This window comes from Triticum aestivum, chromosome 2B (assembly GCF_018294505.1).
Source record: "Triticum aestivum cultivar Chinese Spring chromosome 2B, IWGSC CS RefSeq v2.1, whole genome shotgun sequence".
Classification (NCBI taxonomy): domain Eukaryota; kingdom Viridiplantae; phylum Streptophyta; class Magnoliopsida; order Poales; family Poaceae; genus Triticum; species Triticum aestivum.
Window position 1 is genome coordinate 764,685,736 of NC_057798.1, and position 22,709 is coordinate 764,708,444.

Genomic DNA, 22,709 nt, shown 5'->3' on the forward strand with positions numbered 1-22,709 from the left:
GTTTTTTCATGATTTTTTTAACACAGTACAGACGCAAACACTCATATATACGCGCATACGCTCACCCCTATGAACGCACACACGCATACCCTATCCCTATGAGTACCTTCGAAAGACTGAGCCGTCATATCATCTTGAAATTTACGAAGTTACCATAGGTACCCTGTCGTCGACGGGAACGTCTCCTCCCACTAAATGTGCATTGCCGTAAATCCTGAAATAAATCCAAGAATAAATGCGAGCGCCAGGATTAGAACCCTAGTGGGCTGGGGATACCATAGTCCCTTTAACCATCCAACCACAAATTGGTTCGCCACATGGTTGCTGCTAGCTTTCCACACCGACATGGCGTGCGTCCATTTTTTATTTCTTCTTCTTTTTCTTTCCCAATTCAATCTTTTTTTTCTGGGGGGGGTACCGATGAAAATTATACACCAACAGCAATGCTGAAATGCTAATGGTTACTTCCCGACGCAAGATTCACTCTCCTGAGAGCATCTCTAATAGACCCCTTAAGAACGTCAAACCTGTAAAAATTCCAGTAAATTTACAGTTTCAGATCAATTTGTGTCCAGAACAGACCTGTAGAAGTTCACGGAACTGTAAACGTTTTACAGGCCACTAGCCTCCAACCGTTAGTTCTACATGTCCGAGGACAGTATACATGCCACGAACCGGATCCTTCCGCCGCCTATCCCCACGCGCCGCCATACGTACCATCCGTCTCCAGCCATCGATTTCTCCCTACTCCAATAAAATTCTGCACTACAAAAGGATCGAGCGTGTGCCTGAGGCCATGGCTGATCCGGTTTGGAGGCTCGGTGAACGAGATGCGGCGGCTTCGTGACACCAGCGGCTCCGTATTTGACAGCTACGGCGAGGGAAGCTAGCTCTAGCTTGTAGATCGATTGGCCACGGCGACGGGAGCTAGCTAGCTAGCTCCTGGGTCGATCGATTAGCCACCCAGCTAGCTAGCTCTGGGTCGATTCGATGCCGGCGCTAGCCAACTTTTGGACCGATTCAAGCAGCGACGGCGACAGTGACGCTGGGGCGTTTCGTGCGAGCCGTGCTGGACACCGGCAGCACCGTATTTAGTCGCTTTGTGCGCTGTCCGTCGGGTTCGTGGAAGTGAGCTAGGTGGTCGTGGATGGGCGAGAGGAAGAAGAAGACGTGAGGAAGAATATACGAGAATATTTGATTTTACAATCTATGTTTAAGGGGTCTACTCGGCCGCAACCCAAACCAACCCTTAAAATGCGTTTTCCGCGAAGGTTTTCAGTTTCGCGATTTAAGGGGTCTGCTAGAGATGCTCTGACTATACTAAATGGTTATGCACCAGTTCAGAGCGCAAGCTGTTCCCATCCTTTGAACTGGACTCAGCTCTGAATGGTGCACGGCCTAGTGGCCTGCATAAAAATTCACTTTACAGTGTTCACATAAGAAAGTTCCAAAAATTCTGTCATAGTTTGGACAAGCACATATTCAGACAGGAAAAGAAAGGCGATGTCCAGTATAAAATGGGGCGAAAGCCTTTTTCAATAAAGTACACAAATAAAACATCAACTTCAGCACGCAAGTACCCGCCTGGTAGTAAATTTAAGGCTTATTTCGCTTGCACCGTCCCAATGAAGCCGTAAGGAATGGTGAGGCACTCAAACCGGCAGGACCCAGCCCGAAATGATCACGAATCATACACTGCATTTGCCACAGGATGTGCCGAGCGAGAGATGGTGCTCGGCCCGGGGGTGTCATCTGAGATTAGCTGTACGCTCGGGCCAGGTGCCCTGTTAGCAATCGGTTTACTTGGTAAATGGAGCTGTGAGTCAGTGCTGGTTAGCATTGCCACAACTTCAGACATGGCAGGCCTGTCCTCCTCAGGTGATTGGTGCAAATTCTGCACGCAGAGAAGGCCAATCTGGATGCACCTGGCTAGTGCTGACAAGAGCTCACCAGGTTCGCCCACTTCTTCATCAAGAAGCTCCTCAATATCGCGACGATTCCATAGTTCCCAGGCCTGCAAAAATATGCTCGGTTAATGGAGTACCGCTCATCTTTGTTTGATATGGCTATGTTTGAAACGTGTGTTGGGCTTGTGTAGCAAACTGAACAAAGATTACCCGTTCATTGTTAGTTTGCAGTTTTGCACCCATTTCAGTGGGAAGAAACTAGAGGACGCATAAGGAAGAGTACGTTTTATCATGAGCAGACTTGCATGAAGAAGGAACGTTGGCATGCTTGTTCTCCTTTTGCAGGTGACTATCTCTAGCAGGACAACTCCGAAGCTATATACATCACATTTGTACGTTCACGTCTGCTGACCGCCGCCTGCGAGTGGACAGTGATGGGGTGTGTCGTTCCTGTGGGGTTGGCCGTGTGTGCGTGCGTGCGAGCGGAGAAGACCAAAATCACTAATTAAGGAATACTCGTTGCAAAGATCATTCCCAACTCCCCAGGTTGCGACAAGTGGCGCACATGCTGTGCGCCACTTGTCGTAACCTGAGCGTTTTCCCTTTTTTCGTAGATCCGTTTATTCAAAACGTTTTATCTCTCAAACCGCGCGTCCAAATCTCGAACCGCTTTCATCGTTAGATTCCTCGCATCGAGATCTTCAAAACTAGATCCGCTGTTGATAGGTTTTGATGAAGGTTTTTTTCGTGAAAAAACCGAACGAAAAAACTGACCGGGAGCACGGGTTTTTTCCTTTCCGAAAGAGGCACGCCCGTGCCTCTCAGAAAATCACAACCGTGCCTCTCGCGGAAGGAAGAAAAGAGAAAACACGTTCTTTTTTCGTTACCGAGGAGGCATGACCGTGACTCTCGCGAAAGCACAACCGTGCCTCTCGCGGACACAAAACCGTGACTCTCGCAAAAAAAACAGAAAACATGTTTTTTCTCATTTCCGAGAGGCACGGCCGTGACTCTCGCTAAAGCACGGGCGTGACTCTCGCGAAAAAAACAGAAAACACGTCTTTTTCGTTTCGGAGAGGCACGGCCGTGACTCTCGCTAAAGCACAACCGTGCATCTTGCGAAAGCAAAACCGTGACTCTCACGAAAGAGAAAAAAACATAAAATGCATTTTTTCAGTTTCCGAGAGGCACGGCCTTGACTCTCACGAAAGCACATCCGTGCCTCTCACGTAAGCAAAACCATGACTCTCGTGAAAGAAAAAAAAACAGAAAACGCGTTTTTCACGCGAAAAGCTAAGGAAGACCGGTGGAAAACCAAAACGTTGAAAAAAGCCGAAAAAAACGTTTAAAAAGCCGAAAACGCGTGCGGAAAAAAATCCATAGGAAGCCCAAAGCGCGACACGTGGCAAATGGCTGAGAGCACGCCAAGTGGCACTGATCGTTGAGGCTCCCGGAGCAGCGCTCGTTAACGAGTTGCTCTCGGAGAGGACGGAGTCGGGGAAGAAGCAGGCTGAGCGGCATGATGGGCTTCGGTAGACCGATTCCAGCCCATATCCTCAAAAATAGCGCAGTGTCTCTGTTTTCTTCTTGCTATCCCGCTGCTGGGCCTGGCCTGGCTCAGTGCGGAAAGCTAAGCTGGACGCTCGAAAGACAACAGTGATGTGGCCCAACTGCGGAGGCGTAGTTTCCGGCTCGAGCCGCGGTGCGTAGTATTTTCGTTATTAGTACCACACCGCTTAGCTAGATTGACTTTGGCTAGTTTATTAACAGCTCTCCGGGCCAGGGTATCAACCACGTGGCAGATGTGGTTAGCTATTACAAATTGAAATGGTTAAATGATGCGTTGGACATTACATGCGCGCCTCCACAATGCGCATGTCTGCAGCTAGCTGTCCACACTGACATAGTGTGCCTTGTGCTTTTTTTCCATCTCTCAGTTTACTACTCCTGTTTCTTCTTTCCCATTTTTTTTCTCAGCTAATTTTTGTTTTTATCTTGGGGGGAAATCTATGAAAATTATAAACCAATAACGTACTGCATCATGTTACTTGCACACACAAGATCTACGTACTGTCCTGATTGCTATGCACTAGACTGCATAACAGTTCACTTTGCAGTGTTTAGCCTGCTCATGGAGGTATGGAAGTGACATACAAAACAACCCCCAAATATTATATCATTCTCATAAGAAAAGTTCAATCAATACTGCCAAGTAATATTTGAACAAGCACAAATATGAAAATGAAAACAAAGGCGATACACTGTGCTTAAGTATATATACAAGAATAAAACATCGACTTCCAAGGCTGGCAGTAAGTTCCAACAATCCCGTCGTACTTTGAAAAAGCACAAATCCAGACAGGAAAACAATGGCGATATCTGGTGTTAAAGTACACCAATAAACATCAAATTCATGCCGCAAGTTCCAGATCCAGACCGGTAGTAAGTTTTAGGCTTATTTCCTCTTGCACTGCCACTGCCTCTGCCTCACCCTGATAGACCGAAGCACTACACCGTAGCTTCCATGCCCGGGCTCGTGGGGTCACGTCCACATGAGAAAAATAGCCACAGTAAGAAGGTCCGGCTCGGTCCTGGCTGTGCGCCCGGTCCTGGTCTGCTGTTTGGTGTGGGTTTCAGTGGCCTGGGGAGCTGTGAGCTGTTGTTTAGCATTGCCACAACTTCAGACATTGAAGGTCTATGCTCTGGCAAATACTGCACGCAGAGAAGGCCAATCTGGATGCATCTGAGTAGCCCCGACAAGACTTCACCTTCAGGTTCACCACCCACCGCCACATCAAGAAGCTCCCCGCTCTTACATTGATTCCACAATTCCCAGGCCTGTAAGAAAGAAAGAATAAAAAGCTCAGCTAGTGGCCCATTTTCATTGGGGAGAAACTAGAGGATGCACCAGGGAGGAGTATGTTTTGTGCTGAGCAGACTTACATCAGGAAGGAACGTTGCATTGCTTGTTCTCCTTTTGCCACTGACTGTCTCCAGCAAAACCGACTCCGAAGCTATATACATCACACTTGTACGTCAGGGCCCCTTCCCCTATATACTCTGGAGCCACATATCCCCTGCATTTAACACAAAACATGGAGTTAATTGAGGTTTGTCCTGGTAGTCTACCATGAATATGAAAACATTAGATGGGTTGGAAATTTTAATCATACCGTGTCTGTACTAATGTCAAATCTGTCTGCTCGTCAATAAATAGCTTTGCGGTGGCAAAGTCTGCTATCTTTGGAACCCACGTGTCACTGACAAGTATGTTCGCAGGTTTTAGATCCCTGTGAATGAATCCTCTGCCGTGAAGAAATTCAACACCTATGGCCGCACCTCGAATTATTTCCCGTCTTTGCGCCCAACTCAGTGAGGAACGGAGTCCTTCTTCTCCTGCATTTCCAAATGGGTGTGTGAGGCCAAAAACAGATAGGAATAGTTGTGGGTACATATAATGATAGATTAACATGGCATGCATTGCAACGAGTACCAAATATGTAAAGATTCAAACTTTTTTTCTCCATCCACTCATAGACTAGTATCCACTCATCTCCTTCCCGGCAATAGTAGAGGAGCTTAGCAAGATTGACATGGGTGAGCGTTGACATCACTTCCACTTCCCTTGAGAAATGCTGCCTGCCTTTATCAGTAAGAAGAGACTGTTTGAGCCTCTTTACAGCAACCATTGTACCACCAGGTAGTTGCCCCTGTTGATTATACAGTAATATGTTACAGTGTAGATCCAGCAGATATTTGCATCATGCAATTAATTACTGAAGGGTGCCATTGGATTGTCTGATTCTATTATCTCCTTGTGTATTGTGTAGTCAACGTGGGAAAAATGTCAGTTCATATGGATAAGAAAAAAAATCAACACCTTGTAGACAACACTAAATCCTTCTTCAACAACTTTATTTGCATCGGAGAAACTTCCTGTAGCCTCTATTATAGTATGGAGATCAATTGTAGGGACGGACGTCATGGGCGAAGCGGGATTCGGAGAATGGCTATCAGAACCCCTGTCACCCTCAGACCATTGTGTACTGGAAAATAGTTAGGCTTGTGAGTCTACTTCTCTCATTCGGAATAGTAAAAGAAGAAATACAAATGCGATGAATAATTTAATGTAATTAAGAACTTACCTAATACCCTTTGCATGCGATGTCGTCTCCTGGTGATAATAACCCAGAAGGCAAGGAGAACCAGAATGATGATCAAGGCTACGGATACACCGATAGCGATACCAGTTGGGAACATGGATACAGATGGCCCATCTATTATGAACAATAAAATTTTGAAACTTAAATTAGCTTAAATGTTAAACTTTCCTTTGGTATTTGCGCAAAGGCATAAATCTTCTAAAAAAAACTAGAAACACAGTATTAGATGTTGGTGCCATCTAACTGGTACCTTCCTTGCAGTGATCCTAACATATTTTCTAACTGGTTGCATGGCCTTGGTTCTAAGCTTAGGACTCAAATCCTGGTAGGCGTTGTGATGCTACATTGGTCGGTACAGTATGCTCTTTGAACTAGCCAGTAGCCATCTGTGCCATCACATTCCTTGATTAATTGAATGTTGACATATCTACGAACTGCAGTTGTATAGCTTTGTTTGGTTGAAATCCTAAACTCTAAACTTTCCTATTGGGAAGCTAAAATGGTAGATGTTGGAAATGGGTAAGGAGGGGCATCCATGAGGTGTGCATCTCAGGAACAACAGTAAATTAGCATCACCAAAAATCTTAAAATGCAAACTATACATTGCTAATGATCTAGAAAGTGAAACAATATAACATACCTAATTCTGACTTGGTGGATCTGAGATAAAGGATTTGCCCTCCATCTACATACCGGAGATCCATGAGGTCCTCTGTCCAGATGATGCAGCCAGTTCCAGCGCCTCCTCCTTTGAGATCCAACGGCGCATACGCCAGACAAGAGCAGTTGGCCAGGCACCTCGCCCTGCACTCCTCCAACGTGATGCTAGCATTCACCGATACATTGTGCGTGTTGGGAAGCTTCACTCCGTCTATCACCACGAAACCGTCCGTGGTACTGGACATTCCATTGCCACAGTCCAGTACCATCTTTCGGCGGCAACCGTTGGAGGTGTCCCTCATCTTCCACTGCACTGGGGATGTCGGGCTGAACCCCTGTACACAGCTGCAGAACGACGTTGATGGAGCATTGGCGTTGCACAGACCAAATGCCCCACACCTGCCATAGTGGTCGCAGATGTCCCTCGGCGCTTGGAAGAAGATCTTCCACAACCGGCTGGTTGGGTCCCATGCCAGGCGTTGGTATACTCCGTCATCAGTCAGAAGTAGACGCGAGAAGGAGGCTTCAGCCTTGGAAACATAGCTGTAGGTTACCTCACTTGAGCTGCTTGTCAACTGGTAAGCAAACTTGTCAGAATACGAGGTCATCTCCGTGACACCGCTGAACCGTAGGCCATTCCATGGTCCTGACCGGTAGATCATTTTGTCACCATCCAAGAGTATGTTTTGTGGCACACCTTCTCCGTCAGTAATGTAGCGAAACTTCCCTGTGGCAGGGTCATTGGCCGAAGCCCACGACGTAAGGTACCACTCTTCCCTGGTCCATAGGTTCTTGCCAATCTTCATGCTGGGAAGCAAGGTGTTTGATGGGTGGTCAAATGACTGCCATATGGCAGCACCATTGGCACTCCCATCGCTCAGGACAAGGTTGCCTGAATTATGCAGTTGCAGCGTCGTGGAGGCAGCGCCTGTCGTGTTTGAAGACCACACAGCCTGGCCGAAGCTATCGAGCAAGAAAAGGCTTCCCGTGTCACTAATCACCAGCGCCCCACGAGCGTCAGTGAGAGGACGGTCTCTGTTGGCTACCCAACAGATGGCGTCCTCGGACACGGAGAACTATATACCGAGGTATCTCTTGGCAAGCACCCCGGGAGGGAAGAAGCCCAGGGTGAATGACCCATCAGCCGAAACAAGGGTGTCGCCGTCGGTGATGTTGCGGCCCTTGTCGAGAATGTCAGACCCACGGTTTGCAGCAGATGCTGTGGAAACAAGGATGAAGAGAACAAGGATGCCCAGGAGGCTGTGAAGGTGTGGCTGGTTTTTCAACCACATGATGGCTTGATGTTTCTTGTTCTGGGGTTTGAGCTAATTGAACAAGGTACACTGTTAGCTACATGAGCTGCGCATATATGTGGCTGCAGCTCGCTTCTGAAGGTAGTTGTATTAACTGATTGGCGGTTAAAGGTCAAATGCCTGACTTGTTGTAGTCTATTATATATAGACAAGAGGGAATCCACAGCTACAATTGGGTACCTTTGAGTTTTCGCCACTACCTAAATAAGATTCTTACGTAGTATAATTATACATCAAATAACAAGCAGATCTTTCTCTTCAACACGCAAAGTTCTACGCCCCTAAACATCTTTCTTATTTTGGATGCCACTGACGGTTGGTCTAATTTGGTGCTTGGACCATCCGAAAGGGCAGCGGCCCAATTATACGCTTGTCTTGAGAAGTCAAATATTCACTGGTACTAGAACATGCCTTTGGTTGGGTGCATGAGGAGTGAGGACGGTGCATCGCTATTTTGTATTCTTAACATCATCCGCTTCTGCATTTGAATAGCATTCTTCATCACGTTAGCATATATATAACACCTTCCACAATAAGCAAAGCTGGCAGGAACTTCGAGGTACTAGCTCTTTCACTAATTCATTGGTTTAGCCTATGGTCCAATCAAGAAATAATAATTATACAGTCAACTCCGCAGAGAGAACCTTTGAGCAACGCTAGCATTGACAGGTTCTTCAGTACACTAAAACACATGATGGTCTTTGAACAGTTCAAACCAATAATGCTTACTAGTTACAGACTTACATATGTGTTGCTGTGAACATGTTTGTTTAATAGCTCAAGCATCATGGAACCATCGCTTTAGCGGACCGTACTTTCGATGCAATTCATCTCCAACGACCAATGATTTGTACATTGAATAGCATTATTTATAAGTAAACATATAGCACCTTCCCCAATAAATAGGGCTGGTACTAGCTCTTTCACTAATTTATTGGTTTAGCCTATAATTTGATTAAGAAATACTAATAATTTTACAGTCAACTCCACAGAGAAAATCTTTGAGCAATGCTAGCACTTCACAGCTTGTTCACACCACATTGGAGATAAAATATGCTAACATACCGTGTTTGGCAGTGATGGATCACTGCGTCCGGACAGGAACGTGTGGTGGAATCGACGCAGATTCAGTTAACGTCTGAACCTGAAGATGCATTCGGAGGTTGGGCCTGAAGCACAAACTGGCTTGAAGAGGGCTGCCGTCGGGAAGTGATTTTCCCGGGAACGACCAGACAGTTGGTCGCCGTCGGGAAGCTCATGCCTGCCGACCGCCGCCGGCGAGTGGGCAAGGATGGAGAGTGTGGTGGAGGCGCGTTGCACCGTTGTCCGGCCGTCTGTGCGAGTGGAGAGACTGCGGAAAGGACAGAATTGGAGAGAGGAAGTTGGCAGAGGGGCAGAATGGGCTTCGGTGGATCGAGTCTAGCCCATATATGGAGTGCATGGGATTAAATTGTATAGCTTGTTTTCCATATCCCCCTAACCAAACTTGTTTTTCTATATAAAACTTAACAATTAATTTATTAATAATAAAATTTATATGTTATAAAATGTAAATGTTTTTATGAAAAAAAAATTCATGTGTTTTAAAAATTATCTAGATATCGGCATTCATAAAAAGTTGTATGTGAAATGAAATTTGCATGTGTTTCAAAAAATATCACGTGTATAAAAAAGTGTTGGCATTTCTTTAAAAATGCCTTGTATGTGAAAAACATGTATGCAAATCTTACAAGAGATGTTCAGGTTTTGAAAAAAATGTTCAAATTTCTCAGAAAGAAGCGTTAATGTGTTCTAGTAAAGAATATCCATTCTTTTTAACAAAAATGAATAAGTAAATAATTATACATATATAAAACAAATATTGTAAGATGGCGAAGAAGGCCGCAAAGCGAGCTGTCGGTGAAGCAAGGGGTCGGGATCGAGTCTAGCCCATATACGGAATGCATGGGATTATATTGTATCTCTTATTTTCCATATCCCCCTAAGCAAACTTGTTTTTCTATATAAAATCTAACAAGTAATTTAGTAGTAATAAATTTATATGTTATTAAATGTAAAATTTTCTATTAAAAATAAATTTCATGTGTTTTAAAAATTATCTAGATATTGGCATACATAAAACGTTGTATGTGAAATGAAATTTGCATGTGTTTCAAATTCAAACAATATTGACGTGTATAAAAAATTGTTGTTTTCTTAAAAATGGCTTGTATGTGAAAAACATGTATATAAATCTTACAAGAGATATTCAGGTTTTGAAAAAAAAGAATGTTCAAATTTCTCAGAAACAAGTGTTAATGTGTTCTAATAAAGAATGTCCATTTTTTTACAAAAATGAATAAATAAATAGTTATAAATAGATAAAATAAATAGAAAAGGTGGGGGTGGGGGGTAAAAAGGAAGCGCCTCTGCGTCGAGCTCTTTCCACGATAACAACAGGAGACTTGGTGACAATTCTGATACCTATCTTCCCAGATTTTTAAAGACATCTTAGGCTAAACTGACATTTGCTGCTGAAGATGTGATGCACCTTGGATGCTTGTTGGACGAGAGAGACAATCCGGTGGGGGGAGAACCACACCATAAGGCTTAGGGTCAGTTGGCACGTGGTGGCATAGACAAACTCTTCGCAAATTGGAGGGCTTTGTCAAATAGTCTAGCTGCCTACAGGCGTTGTACTCCTGAGACTGCAGTGTGGTTAGGAGGAGGTACTCCCCCCCCCCCCCGCGCGCACACGTGAAAAAAAAACACTCGCCGCCCTAAGAAGCAGCTCAAACCAACAACTAGACAACCAACTTCTCCAAATCTAGAACCTGAGGATGCCGCGAGCATACAAGACAACGCCTTCATGAAGGAGAACGACGTCGAGACGCCATCGCCCTCCGATCTGGATAACCAGAACCTAGGGTTTCACCCAATGCTCGAAGAGGGGCACAAATAACTTGTGATTTTCCACTTCAGTACAACATGTGAACAACACAATAAAACCTTCTAACTTGTATAATGAAAGATAAACAAAGAACCATATAAAGTGCAATCATCAATGAATGAAATGATAAACAATCCGACCTCTAGTGAGAGAGACCAAAAAAATACCATATGTATATGAGAAAAACTATGTGAAGCTTTTATCTCCTTCCACTTTAAGAAATGGCGTGCAAGTCAAATACCATTATATATGTGCTTTAGAAAGCCAAATTCCTCCCACTAAAGTTTTGTATTCCGGAATTAGTAAGCCACTCGATTCGGTTCCATGATAAGTGACCAAGTCATCCATGACAAAAATAATAAATTCCAAGCATGTGTTCCTGTTATCAACATTCCTCTCTATGGAGTTATCTTCCCCAAGTAATAGTTCGGTTGGTAACTTCCAATGGACCATCAAGAAAGAATAGACCATTGTGTGAAATTCCGTAATGCACTGATTTTATCATTGAGCAACATTTCCACTTCTTCCTTTTCCAAATAGTATTTCATAAACAATGGGTTCCAATATAGAACCATACATTCAATCCCTTCACACTGAATTTGCATATAGTGTCCTAGTAATGAACCAGTAATCTTTGTTCAGCTTGCTACACAACCCCAACACACGTTCCAAACATAGCCACATATCAAACAAAGATGAGCGCTACTCCGTGCATGTAACTAAGCATATTTTTGCAGGCCTGGGAATTGTGGAATCGACATGATATTGAGGAGCTTCTTGATCAAGAAGTGGGCGAACCTGGTGAGCTCTTGTCAGCACTAGCCAGGTGCATCCAGATTGGCCTTCTTTGTGTGCAGCAATCGCCCGAGGAGGGCAGGCCTGCCATGTCTGAAGTTGTGGGAATGCTAGCCGGCACCGACTCACACTCACAGCTCCGTATGCCAAGTAGACCCACAGCCAACAGTGGAGCTGGCCCCAGTGTACGATTAACCCCCGGGCCAAGCTGGGCCCTCTGACCAATCTCTTCTCCTGCAGCAATCACATCGTATGATCCGTGATCATTTGGTGCTGGATCTTTTCAGTTTGAGTGCCTCATCCTTCCTTGCGGCTTCATCGCGACAATGCAAGCAACATAAGCCTAAAAATTTACTACTGTACCAATCTGTGACTTGCGGTATGAATTTGATGTTTGATGTTTGTACTTTAACACTGGATATCGCCTTCATTTTCCTATCTGAATTTGTGGTTGTCCAAACTATGACATATTTGTTGGAACTTGTGTTATGAGAATGATAATTGCACACCAATTTGAATGTGGTGTGATAATTAACACTGGATATCACCTCTTGCTTTCCTGGCTGAATTCGTGCCTGTTCAAAGTAGGACGAGATTGTTGGAACTTACTGCCAGACCGGGAAATCAATGTTTTGTATGTCACTTTCATACCTTGTATCGAAGGTTGCCTCCATATTTTGGAAACAAGAGCAGACTGAACAGCGCAAAGTGAATTGTTACGCAGGCCACTATGCTAGACGGGCACAGCATTCAGAGCTGAGTCCAGTTCACAGGATGGGTGCACAATTGGCACGGTCAGGACACTTGGAAACATGCGCTTATGGAATGTACAATGGCAAAGTGCCTTTGCTCTCTTGTTGACGAAGAACTTGTGGAACACTTGATCGCCTGCAGGTTGAATGATGCGAAGCTATGGCTCATGGAAATTCAGTCTTCTACGGATGAAAGCAGCTTTGTAAAAAACCCTGATGATACTATGGTCGATATGGTGGCCACGGAGGAAGTTCGTACACGAGGACCAAGTTCAGTCCCTCTGTAAACGTTCATATTTTTCAAGAACTACTTAGATGATCTCGCTTTGATCCCTTGGAAGAAAACATTGAGGGCTACTCCTGCTCAGCCAGTCAGCCGGCTAGATGGATCCCACCATCGGCCGGTGCTGTGAAGATCCATACAGACGCAGCCATTGGACGTCATGGAGATAGAGGAACTTGTGCAGCTTTATGCAGAAACCGGGCTTGTCCTTGGTGCTTCGGTGACTGTAGTTTGTGATTTGATATCACCAGATATTCTTGAAGTAAAGGCGAGCAGTGAAGCTTTGTCCTTGGCGATGGACCTATTGTGCAACAATGTTGTCATAGCAACTGATTGCTGGGGCAGCTTGGAACGTCGGTAGCAATCATTCATGAAATAAAGGAGAAGATGAAGAGTGTGAGTTCAGTAGATTTTGTGTATGAAAGTAGAAGTTTGAATGTAGAAGTTCATAGTCCGGCAAAAGCAGCTACTAACTTAGATTTTGAGCGCCATTTGTGGCTTCTGGATAGACCAGATATCATTTGTATCCCTAAAAACATCCTGAGTTAATAAATCACGGCCAGGAGTTTCTATAAAAAAAAATTGGTACTGTGAAGAGAGTAGTGTGGGCAAGTAACATGATGGATTGCAGCATTGGTGTATAATTTTCATCGATTCCCCGAAAGAAAGAAAGAAAGAAAGAATATTGAATTGAGAAACAAAAAGGCCAAGAAAAATAAAAATGCAAACACACCATGTCGGTGGGGAAAGCTAGCTGCAACCATGCAGGCATGTGGAGCCGTGCATGTAATAATCTCCAACGGATCATTTAACCAATTCAATTTCTAATAGCTGACCACACCTGCCGCGTGGTTGCTAACCGTTCCTGGCGTGCGGTTTATAAATTAGCCGAACTTAATCCAGTTAAGCGGTATGGTACTAATCACAAAAACAGCACTACCTCTGTGCCACCGGGGCTACACGCCTCCGGAGTTGGCTACAACTAACAAGCCTCCGGAACACGCCTCCGGAAGTATCAGGTGATACCACATGATACCATGATACCAACTTACAAACTCAAATTTAAACATGTCAAAAAATTCTGAAATTATAATGAATGTTCACAACACATATGTTGACAACCCCTAAAAAATTCAGATCAAAATTCGAAATACACAAGGAGAAACAAAAAAGACAAATTCATATGTGAATAGTGGCATTCTAGCTTTTGTCTTCTTTTGATACTATTTATGATGGATTTGTCTTTTTTCTTTCTCTTTGTGTATTTCGAAATTCGATCTGAATTTTTTAGGGGTTGTCGACATATGTGTTGTGAACATCCATGATTCTTTTAAAAAAATTGACATGTTTAAATTTGAATTTTACATGTTGGTATCATGAAGTCATCTAAGGACTGGTATCACCTGATATTCGCAACTCTGATCTCTTTCAGGTGTCCTAGCCTGTAGCGACCTCTCTCCAGGCCTTAGAGCGAGTGTTACTTCAGTCTCGTCTGAGGCATTTTCGCCGCACTACGTACTGAGCCAGCCTATTTTACCTCTGTTTTCTTCTTTAGCTGTTTGCGATCGAGATGCTCGTTCGTGGTGGTTGATGTACTGGTTTCTTCTGTTTTTTTTGTCTTTTTTTCTGTCTGTTTTCTCTGTTTCTTCACGGGTTTTCTTCAATCATCTGGTCTTTTTTATTGTGTGTTTTATTGTTTTTCTTTGTTTTTTCATGATTTTTTTAACACAGTACAGACGCAAACACTCATATATACGCGCATACGCTCACCCCTATGAACGCACACACGCATACCCTATCCCTATGAGTACCTTCGAAAGACTGAGCCGTCATATCATCTTGAAATTTACGAAGTTACCATAGGTACCCTGTCGTCGACGGGAACGTCTCCTCCCACTAAATGTGCATTGCCGTAAATCCTGAAATAAATCCAAGAATAAATGCGAGCACCAGGATTAGAACCCTAGTGGGCTGGGGATACCATAGTCCCTTTAACCATCCAACCACAAATTGGTTCGCCACATGGTTGCTGCTAGCTTTCCACACCGACATGGCGTGCGTCCATTTTTTATTTTTTCTTCTTTTTCTTTCCCAATTCAATCTTTTTTTTTCTGGGGGGGGGGACCGATGAAAATTATACACCAACAGCAATGCTGAAATGCTAATGGTTACTTCCCGACGCAAGATTCACTCTCCTGAGAGCATCTCTAATAGACCCCTTAAGAACGTCAAACCTGTAAAAATTTCAGTAAATTTACAGTTTCAGATCAATTTGTGTCCAGAACAGACCTGTAGAAGTTCACGGAACTGTAAACATTTTACAGGCCACTAGCCTCCAACCGTTAGTTCTACATGTCCGAGGACAGTATACATGCCACGAATCGGATCCTTCCGCCGCCTATCCCCACGCGCCGCCATACGTACCATCCGTCTCCAGCCATCGATTTCTCCCTACTCCAATAAAATTCTGCACTACAAAAGGATCGAGCGTGTGCCTGAGGCCATGGCTGATCCGGTTCGGAGGCTCGGTGACTTCAGCGAGGGAAGCTAGCTCTAGCTTGTGGATCGATTGGCCACGGCGACGGGAGCTAGCTAGCTAGCTCCTGGGTCGATCGATTAACCAGCCAGCTAGCTAGCTCTGGGTCGATTCGATGCCGGCGCTAGCCAGCTTTTGGACCGATTCAAGCAGCGACGGCGACGGTGACGCTGGGGCGCTTCGTGCGAGCCGTGCTGGACACCGGCGGCACCGTATTTAGTTGCTTTGTGCGCTGTCCGTCGGGTTCGTGGAAGTGAGCTAGGTGGTCGTGGATGGGCGAGAGGAAGAAGAAGACGTGAGGAAGAATATTCGAGAATATTTGATTTTACAATCTATGTTTAAGGGGTCTACTCGGCCGCAACCCAAACCAACCCTTAAAATGCGTTTTCCGCGAAGGTTTTCAGTTTCGCGGTTTAAGGGGTCTGCTAGAGATGCTCTGACTATACTAAATGGTTATGCACCAGTTCAGAGCGCAAGCTGTTCCCATCCTTTGAACTGGACTCAGCTCTGAATGGTGCACGGCCTAGTGGCCTGCATAAAAATTCACTTTACAGTGTTCACATAAGAAAGTTCCAAAAATTCCGTCATAGTTTGGACAAGCACATATTCAGACAGGAAAAGAAAGGCGATGTCCAGTATAAAATGGGGCGAAAGCCTTTTTCAATAAAGTACACAAATAAAGCATCAACTTCAGAACGCAAGTACCCGCCTGGTAGTAAATTTAAGGCTTATTTCGCTTGCACCGTCCCAATGAAGCCGTAAGGAATGGTGAGGCACTCAAACCGGAAGGACCCAGCCCGAAATGATCACGAATCATACACTGCATTTGCCGCAGGATGTGCTGAGCGAGAGATGGTGCTCGGCCCGGGGGTGTCATCTGAGATTAGCTGTACGCTCGGGCCAGGTGCCCTGTTAGCAATCGGTTTACTTGGTAAATGGAGCTGTGAGTAAGTGCTGGTTAGCATTGCCACAACTTCAAACATGGCAGGCCTGTCCTCCTCAGGTGATTGGTGCAAATTCTGCACGCAGAGAAAGCCAATCTAGATGCACCTGGCTAGTGCTGACAAGAGCTCACCAGGTTCGCCCACTTCTTCATCAAGAAGCTCCTCAATATCGCGACGATTCCATAGTTCCCAGGCCTGCAAAAATATGCTCGGTTAATGGAGTACCGCTCATCTTTGTTTGATATGGCTATGTTTGAAACGTGTGTTGGGCTTGTGTAGCAAACTGAACAAAGATTACCCGTTCATTGTTAGTTTGCAGTTTTGCACCCATTTCAGTGGGAAGAAACTAGAGGACGCATAAGGAAGAGTACGTTTTATCATGAGCAGACTTGCATGAAGAAGGAACGTTGGCATGCTTGTTCTCCTTTTGCAGGTGACTATCTCTAGCAGGACAACTCCGAAGCTATATACATCACACTTGTATGTTCACGTCTGCTGACCGCCGCCTGCGAGTGGACAGTGACGGGGTGTGTCGTTCCTGTGGGGTTGGCCGTGTGTGCCTGCGTGCGAGCGGAGAAGACCAAAATCACTAATTGAGGAATACTCGTTGCAAAGATCACTTCCAACTCCTCAGGTTGCGACAAGTGGCGCTCATGCTGTGCGCCACTTGTCGTAAGCTGAGCGTTTTCCCTTTTTTCGTAGATCCGTTTATTCAAAACGTTTTATCTCTCAAACTGCGCGTCCAAATCTCGAACCGCTTTCATCGTTAGATTCCTCGCATCGAGATCTTCAAAACTAGATCCGATGTTGATAGGTTTTGATGAAGGTTTTTTTCGTGAAAAAACCGAACGAAAAAACTAACCGGGAGCACGGGTTTTTTCCTTTTCGAAAGAGGCACGCCCGTGCCTCTCAGAAAATCACAACCGTGGCTCTCGCGGAAGGAAGAAAAGAGAAAGCACGTTCTTTTTCCGTTACCGAGGAGGCATGACCATGACTTTCGCGAAAGCACAACCGTGCCTCTTGCGGACACAAAACCGTGACTCTCGCAAAAAAAAACAGAAAACATGTTTTTTTTCATTTTCGAGAGGCACGGGCGTGACTCTCGCTAAAGCACGGGCGTGACTCTCGCGAAAAAAACAGAAAACACGTCTTTTTCGTTTCGGAGAGGCACAGCCGTGACTCTCGCTAAAGCACAACCGTGCATCTTGCGAAAGCAAAACTGTGACTCTCACGAAAGAGAAAAAAACATAAAATGCATTTTTTTTTCAGTTTCCGAGAGGCACGGCCTTGACTCTCACGAAAGCACACCCGTGCCTCTCACGTAAGCAAAACTATGACTCTCGTGAAAGAAAAAAAATTTAATTTTTTTTTATCGAAAAGCTAAGGAAGACCGGTGGAAAACCAAAACGTTGAAAAAAGCCGAAAAAAACGTTTAAAAAGCCGAAAACGCGTGCGAAAAAAAATCCATAGGAAGCCCAAAGCGCGACATGTGGCAAATGGCTGAGAGCACGCCAAGTGGCACTGATCATTGAGGCTCCCGGAGCAGCGCTCGTTAACCAGTTGCTCTCGGAGAGGACGGAGTCGGGGAAGAAGCAGGCTGAGCAGCATGATGGGCTTCGGTAGACCGATTCCAGCCCATATCCTCAAAAATAGCGCAGTGTCTCTGTTTTCTTCTTGCTATCCCGCTGCTGGGCCTGGCCTGGCTCAGTGCGGAAAGCTAAGCTGGACGCTCGAAAGACAACAGTGATGTGGCCCAACTGCGGAGGCGTAGTTTCCGGCTCGAGCCGCGGTGCGTAGTATTTTCGTTATTAGTACCACACCGCTTAGCTAGATTGACTTTGGCTAGTTTATTAACAGCTCTCCGGGCCAGGGTATCAACCACGTGGCAGATGTGGTTAGCTATTACAAATTGAAATGGTTAAATGATGCGTTGGACATTACATGCGCGCCTCCACAATGCGCATGTCTGCAGATAGCTGTCCACACTGACATAGTGTGCCTTGTACTTTTTTTCCATCTCTCAGTTTACTACTCCTGTTTCTTCTTTCCCATTTTTTTTCTCAGCTAATTTTTTTTTTATCTTGGGGGGAAATCTATGAAAATTATAAACCAATAACGTACTGCATCATGTTACTTGCACACACAAGATCTACGTACTGTCTTGATTGCTATGCACTAGACTGCATAACAGTTCACTTTGCAGTGTTTAGCCTGCTCATGGAGGTATGGAAGTGACATACAAAACAACCCCCAAATATTATATCATTCTCATAAGAAAAGTTCAATCAATACTGCCAAGTAATATTTGAACAAGCACAAATATGAAAATGAAAACAATGGCGATACACTGTGCTTAAGTATATATACAAGAATAAAACATCGACTTCCAAGGCTGGCAGTAAGTTCCAACAATCCCGTCGTACTTTGAAAAAGCACAAATCCAGACAGGAAAACAATGGCGATATCTGGTGTTAAAGTACACCAATAAACATCAAATTCATGCCGCAAGTTCCAGATCCAGACCGGTAGTAAGTTTTAGGCTTATTTCCTCTTGCACTGCCACTGCCTCTGCCTCACCCTGATAGACCGAAGCACTACACCGTAGCTTCCATGCCCGGGCTCGTGGGGTCACGTCCACATGAGCAAAATAGCCACAGTAAGAAGGTCCGGCTCGGTCCTGGCTGTGCGCCCGGTCCTGGTCTGCTGTTTGGTGTGGGTTTCAGTGGCCTGGGGAGCTATGAGCTGTTGTTTAGCATTGCCACAACTTCAGACATTGAAGGTCTATGCTCTGGCAAATACTGCACGCAGAGAAGGCCAATCTGGATGCATCTGAGTAGCCCCGACAAGACTTCACCTTCAGGTTCACCACCCACCGCCACATCAAGAAGCTCCCCGCTCTTACATTGATTCCACAATTCCCAGGCCTGTAAGAAAGAAAGAATAAAAAGCTCAGCTAGTGGCCCATTTTCATTGGGGAGAAACTAGAGGATGCACCAGGGAGGAGTATGTTTTGTGCTGAGCAGACTTACATCAGGAAGGAACGTTGCATTGCTTGTTCTCCTTTTGCCACTGACTGTCTCCAGCAAAACGACTCCAAAGCTATATACATCACACTTGTACGTCAGGGCCCCTTCCCCTATATACTCTGGAGCCACATATCCCCTGCATTTAACACAAAACATGGAGTTAATTGAGGTTTGTCCTGGTAGTCTACCATGAATATGAAAACATTAGATGGGTTGGAAATTTTAATCATACCGTGTCTGTACTAATGTCAAATTTGTCTGCTCGTCAATAAATAGCTTTGCGGTGGCAAAGTCTGCTATCTTTGGAACCCACGTGTCACTGACAAGTATGCTCGCAGGTTTTAGATCCCTGTGAATGAATCCTCTGCCGTGAAGAAATTCAACACCTATGGCCACACCTCGAATTATTTCCCGTCTTTGCGCCCAACTCAGTGAGGAACGGAGTCCTTCTTCTCCTGCATTTCCAAATGGGTGTGTGAGGCCAAAAACAGATAGGAATAGTTGTGGGTACATATAATGATAGATTAACATGGCATGCATTGCAACGAGTACCAAATATGTAAAGATTCAAACTTTTTTTCTCCATCCACTCGTAGACTAGTATCCACTCATCTCCTTCCCGGCAATAGTAGAGGAGCTTAGCAAGATTGACATGGGTAAGCGTTGACATCACTTCCACTTCCCTTGAGAAATGCTGCCTGCCTTTATCAGTAAGAAGAGACTGTTTGAGCCTCTTTACAGCAACCACTGTACCACCAGGTAGTTGCCCCTATTGATTATACAGTAATATGTTACAGTGTAGATCCAGCAGATATTTGCAGCATGCAATTAATTACTGAAGGGTGCCATTGGATTGTCTGATTCTATTATCTCCTTGTGTATTGTGTAGTCAACGTGGGAAAAATGTCAGTTCATATGGATAAGAAAAAAAATCAACACCTTGTAGACAACACTAAATCCTTCTTCAACAACTTTATTTGCATCGGAGAAACTTCCTGTAGCCTCTATTATAGTATGGAGATCAATTGTAGGGACGGACATCATGGGCGAAGCGGGATTCGGAGAATGGCTGTCAGAACCCCCTGTCACCCTCAGACCATTGTGTACTGGAAAATAGTTAGGCTTGTGAGTCTACTTCTCTCATTCGGAATAGTAAAAGAAGAAATACAAATGCGATTAATAATTTAATATAATTAAGAACTTACCTAATACCCTTTGCATGCGATGTCGTCTCCTGGTGATAATAACCCAGAAGGCAAGGAGAACCAGAATGATGATCAAGGCTACGGATACACCGATAACGATACCAGTTGGGAACATGGATACAGATGGCCCATCTATTATGAACAATAAAATTTTGGAACTTAAATTAGCTTAAATGTTAAACTTTCCTTTGGTATTTGCGCAAAGGCATAAATCTTCTAAAAAAAACTAGAAACACAGTATTAGATGTTGGTGCCATCTAACTGATACCTTCCTTGCAGTGATCCTAACATATTTTCTAACTGGTTGCATGGCCTTGGTTCTAAGCTTAGGACTCAAATCCTGGTAGGCGTTGTGATGCTACATTGGTCGGTACAGTATGCTCTTTGAACTAGCCAGTAGCCATCTGTGCCATCACATTCCTTGATTAATTGAATGTTGACATATCTACGAACTGCAGTTGTATAGCTTTGTTTGGTTGAAATCCTAAACTCTAAACTTTCCTATTGGGAATCTAAAATGGTAGATGTTGGAAATGGGTAAGGAGGGGCATCCATGAGGTGTGCATCTCAGGAACAACAGTAAATTAGCATCACCAAAAATCTTAAAATGCAAACTATACATTGCTAATGATCTAGAAAGTGAAACAATATAACATACCTAAATCTGACTTGGTGGATCTGAGATAAAGGATTTGCCCTCCATCTACATACTGGAGATCCATGAGGTCCTCTGTCCAGATGATGCAGCCAGTTCCAGCGCCTCCTCCTTTGAGATCCAACGGCGCATACGCCAAACAAGAGCAGTTGGCCAGGCACCTCGCCCTGCACTCCTCCAACGTGATGCTAGCATTCACCGATACATTGTGCGTGTTGGGAAGCTTCACTCCGTCTATCACCACGAAACCGTCCGTGGTACTGGACATTCCATTGCCACAGTCCAGTACAATCTTTCGGCGGCAACCGTTGGAGGTGTCCCTCATCTTCCACTGCACTGGAGATGTCGGGCTGAACCCCTGTACACAGCTGCAGAACGACGTTGATGGAGCATTGGCGTTGCACAGACCAAATGGCCCACACCTGCCATAGTGGTCGCAGATGTCCCTCGGCGCTTGGAAGAAGATCTTCCACAACCGGCTGGTTGGGTCCCATACCAGGCGTTGGTATACTCCGTCATCAGTCAGAAGTAGACGCGAGAAGGAGGCTTCAGCCTTGGAAACATAGTTGTAGGTTACCTCACTTGAGCTGCTTGTCAACTGGTAAGCAAACTTGTCAGAATACGAGGTCATCTCCGTGACACCGCTGAACCGTAGGCCATTCCATGGTCCTGACCGGTAGATCATTTTGTCACCATCCAAGAGTATGTTTTGTGGCACACCTTCTCCGTCAGTAATGTAGCGAAACTTCCCTGTGGCAGGGTCATTGGCCGAAGCCCACGACGTAAGGTACCACTCTTCCCTGGTCCATAGGTTCTTGCCAATCTTCATGCTGGGAAGCAAGGTGTTTGATGGGTGGTCAAATGACTGCCATATGGCAGCACCATTGGCACTCCCATCGCTCAGGACAAGGTTTCCTGAATTATGCAGTTGCAGTGTCGTGGAGGCAGCACCTGTCGTGTTTGAAGACCACACAACCTGGCCGAAGCTATCGAGCAAGAAAAGGCTTCTCGTGTCACTAATCACCAGTGCCCCACGAGCGTCAGTGAGAGGACGGTCTCTGTTGGCTACCCAACAGATGGCGTCCTCGGACACGGAGAACCATATACCAAGGTATCTCTTGGCAAGCACCCCGGGAGGGAAGAAGCCCAGGGTGAATGACCCATCAGCCGAAACAAGGGTGTCGCCGTCGGTGATGTTGCGGCCCTTGTCGAGAATGTCAGACCCACGGTTCGCAGCAGATGCTGTGGAAACAAGGATGAAGAGAACAAGGATGCCCAGGAGGCTGTGAAGGTGTGGCTGGTTTTTCAACCACATGATGGCTTGATGTTTCTTGTTCTGGGGTTTGAGCTAATTGAACAAGGTACACTGTTAGCTACATGAGCTGCGCATATATGTGGCTGCAGCTCGCTTATGAAGGTAGTTGTATTAACTGATTGGCGGTTAAAGGTCAAATGCCTGACTTGTTGTAGTCTATTATATATAGACAAGAGGGAATCCACAGCTACAATTGGGTACCTTTGAGTTTTCGCCACTACCTAAA

The 22,709-nt window shown here is 45.1% G+C and overlaps 1 protein-coding gene and 1 pseudogene across 1 annotated transcript; both read right to left on the bottom strand.

Moving 5' to 3' along the window:
* Positions 1-521: 521 nt before the first annotated feature.
* Positions 522-8,022, bottom strand: LOC123039577 (receptor-like serine/threonine-protein kinase SD1-8; annotated as a pseudogene).
* A 7,008-nt stretch (positions 8,023-15,030) lies between these two features.
* On the bottom strand, positions 15,031-22,483 carry LOC123039578 (receptor-like serine/threonine-protein kinase SD1-8). Its single transcript, XM_044462687.1, has 10 exons — positions 21,172-22,483; positions 20,514-20,645; positions 20,248-20,414; positions 19,855-20,077; positions 19,541-19,760; positions 19,312-19,444; positions 19,055-19,206; positions 16,158-16,328; positions 15,800-15,869; positions 15,031-15,036 (listed from the first exon to the last, which is right to left on the bottom strand). The coding sequence occupies exons 1-10, from the start codon at positions 22,481-22,483 to the stop codon at positions 15,031-15,033; spliced, it is 2,586 nt and encodes an 861-aa protein (XP_044318622.1).
* Positions 22,484-22,709: the final 226 nt, after the last annotated feature.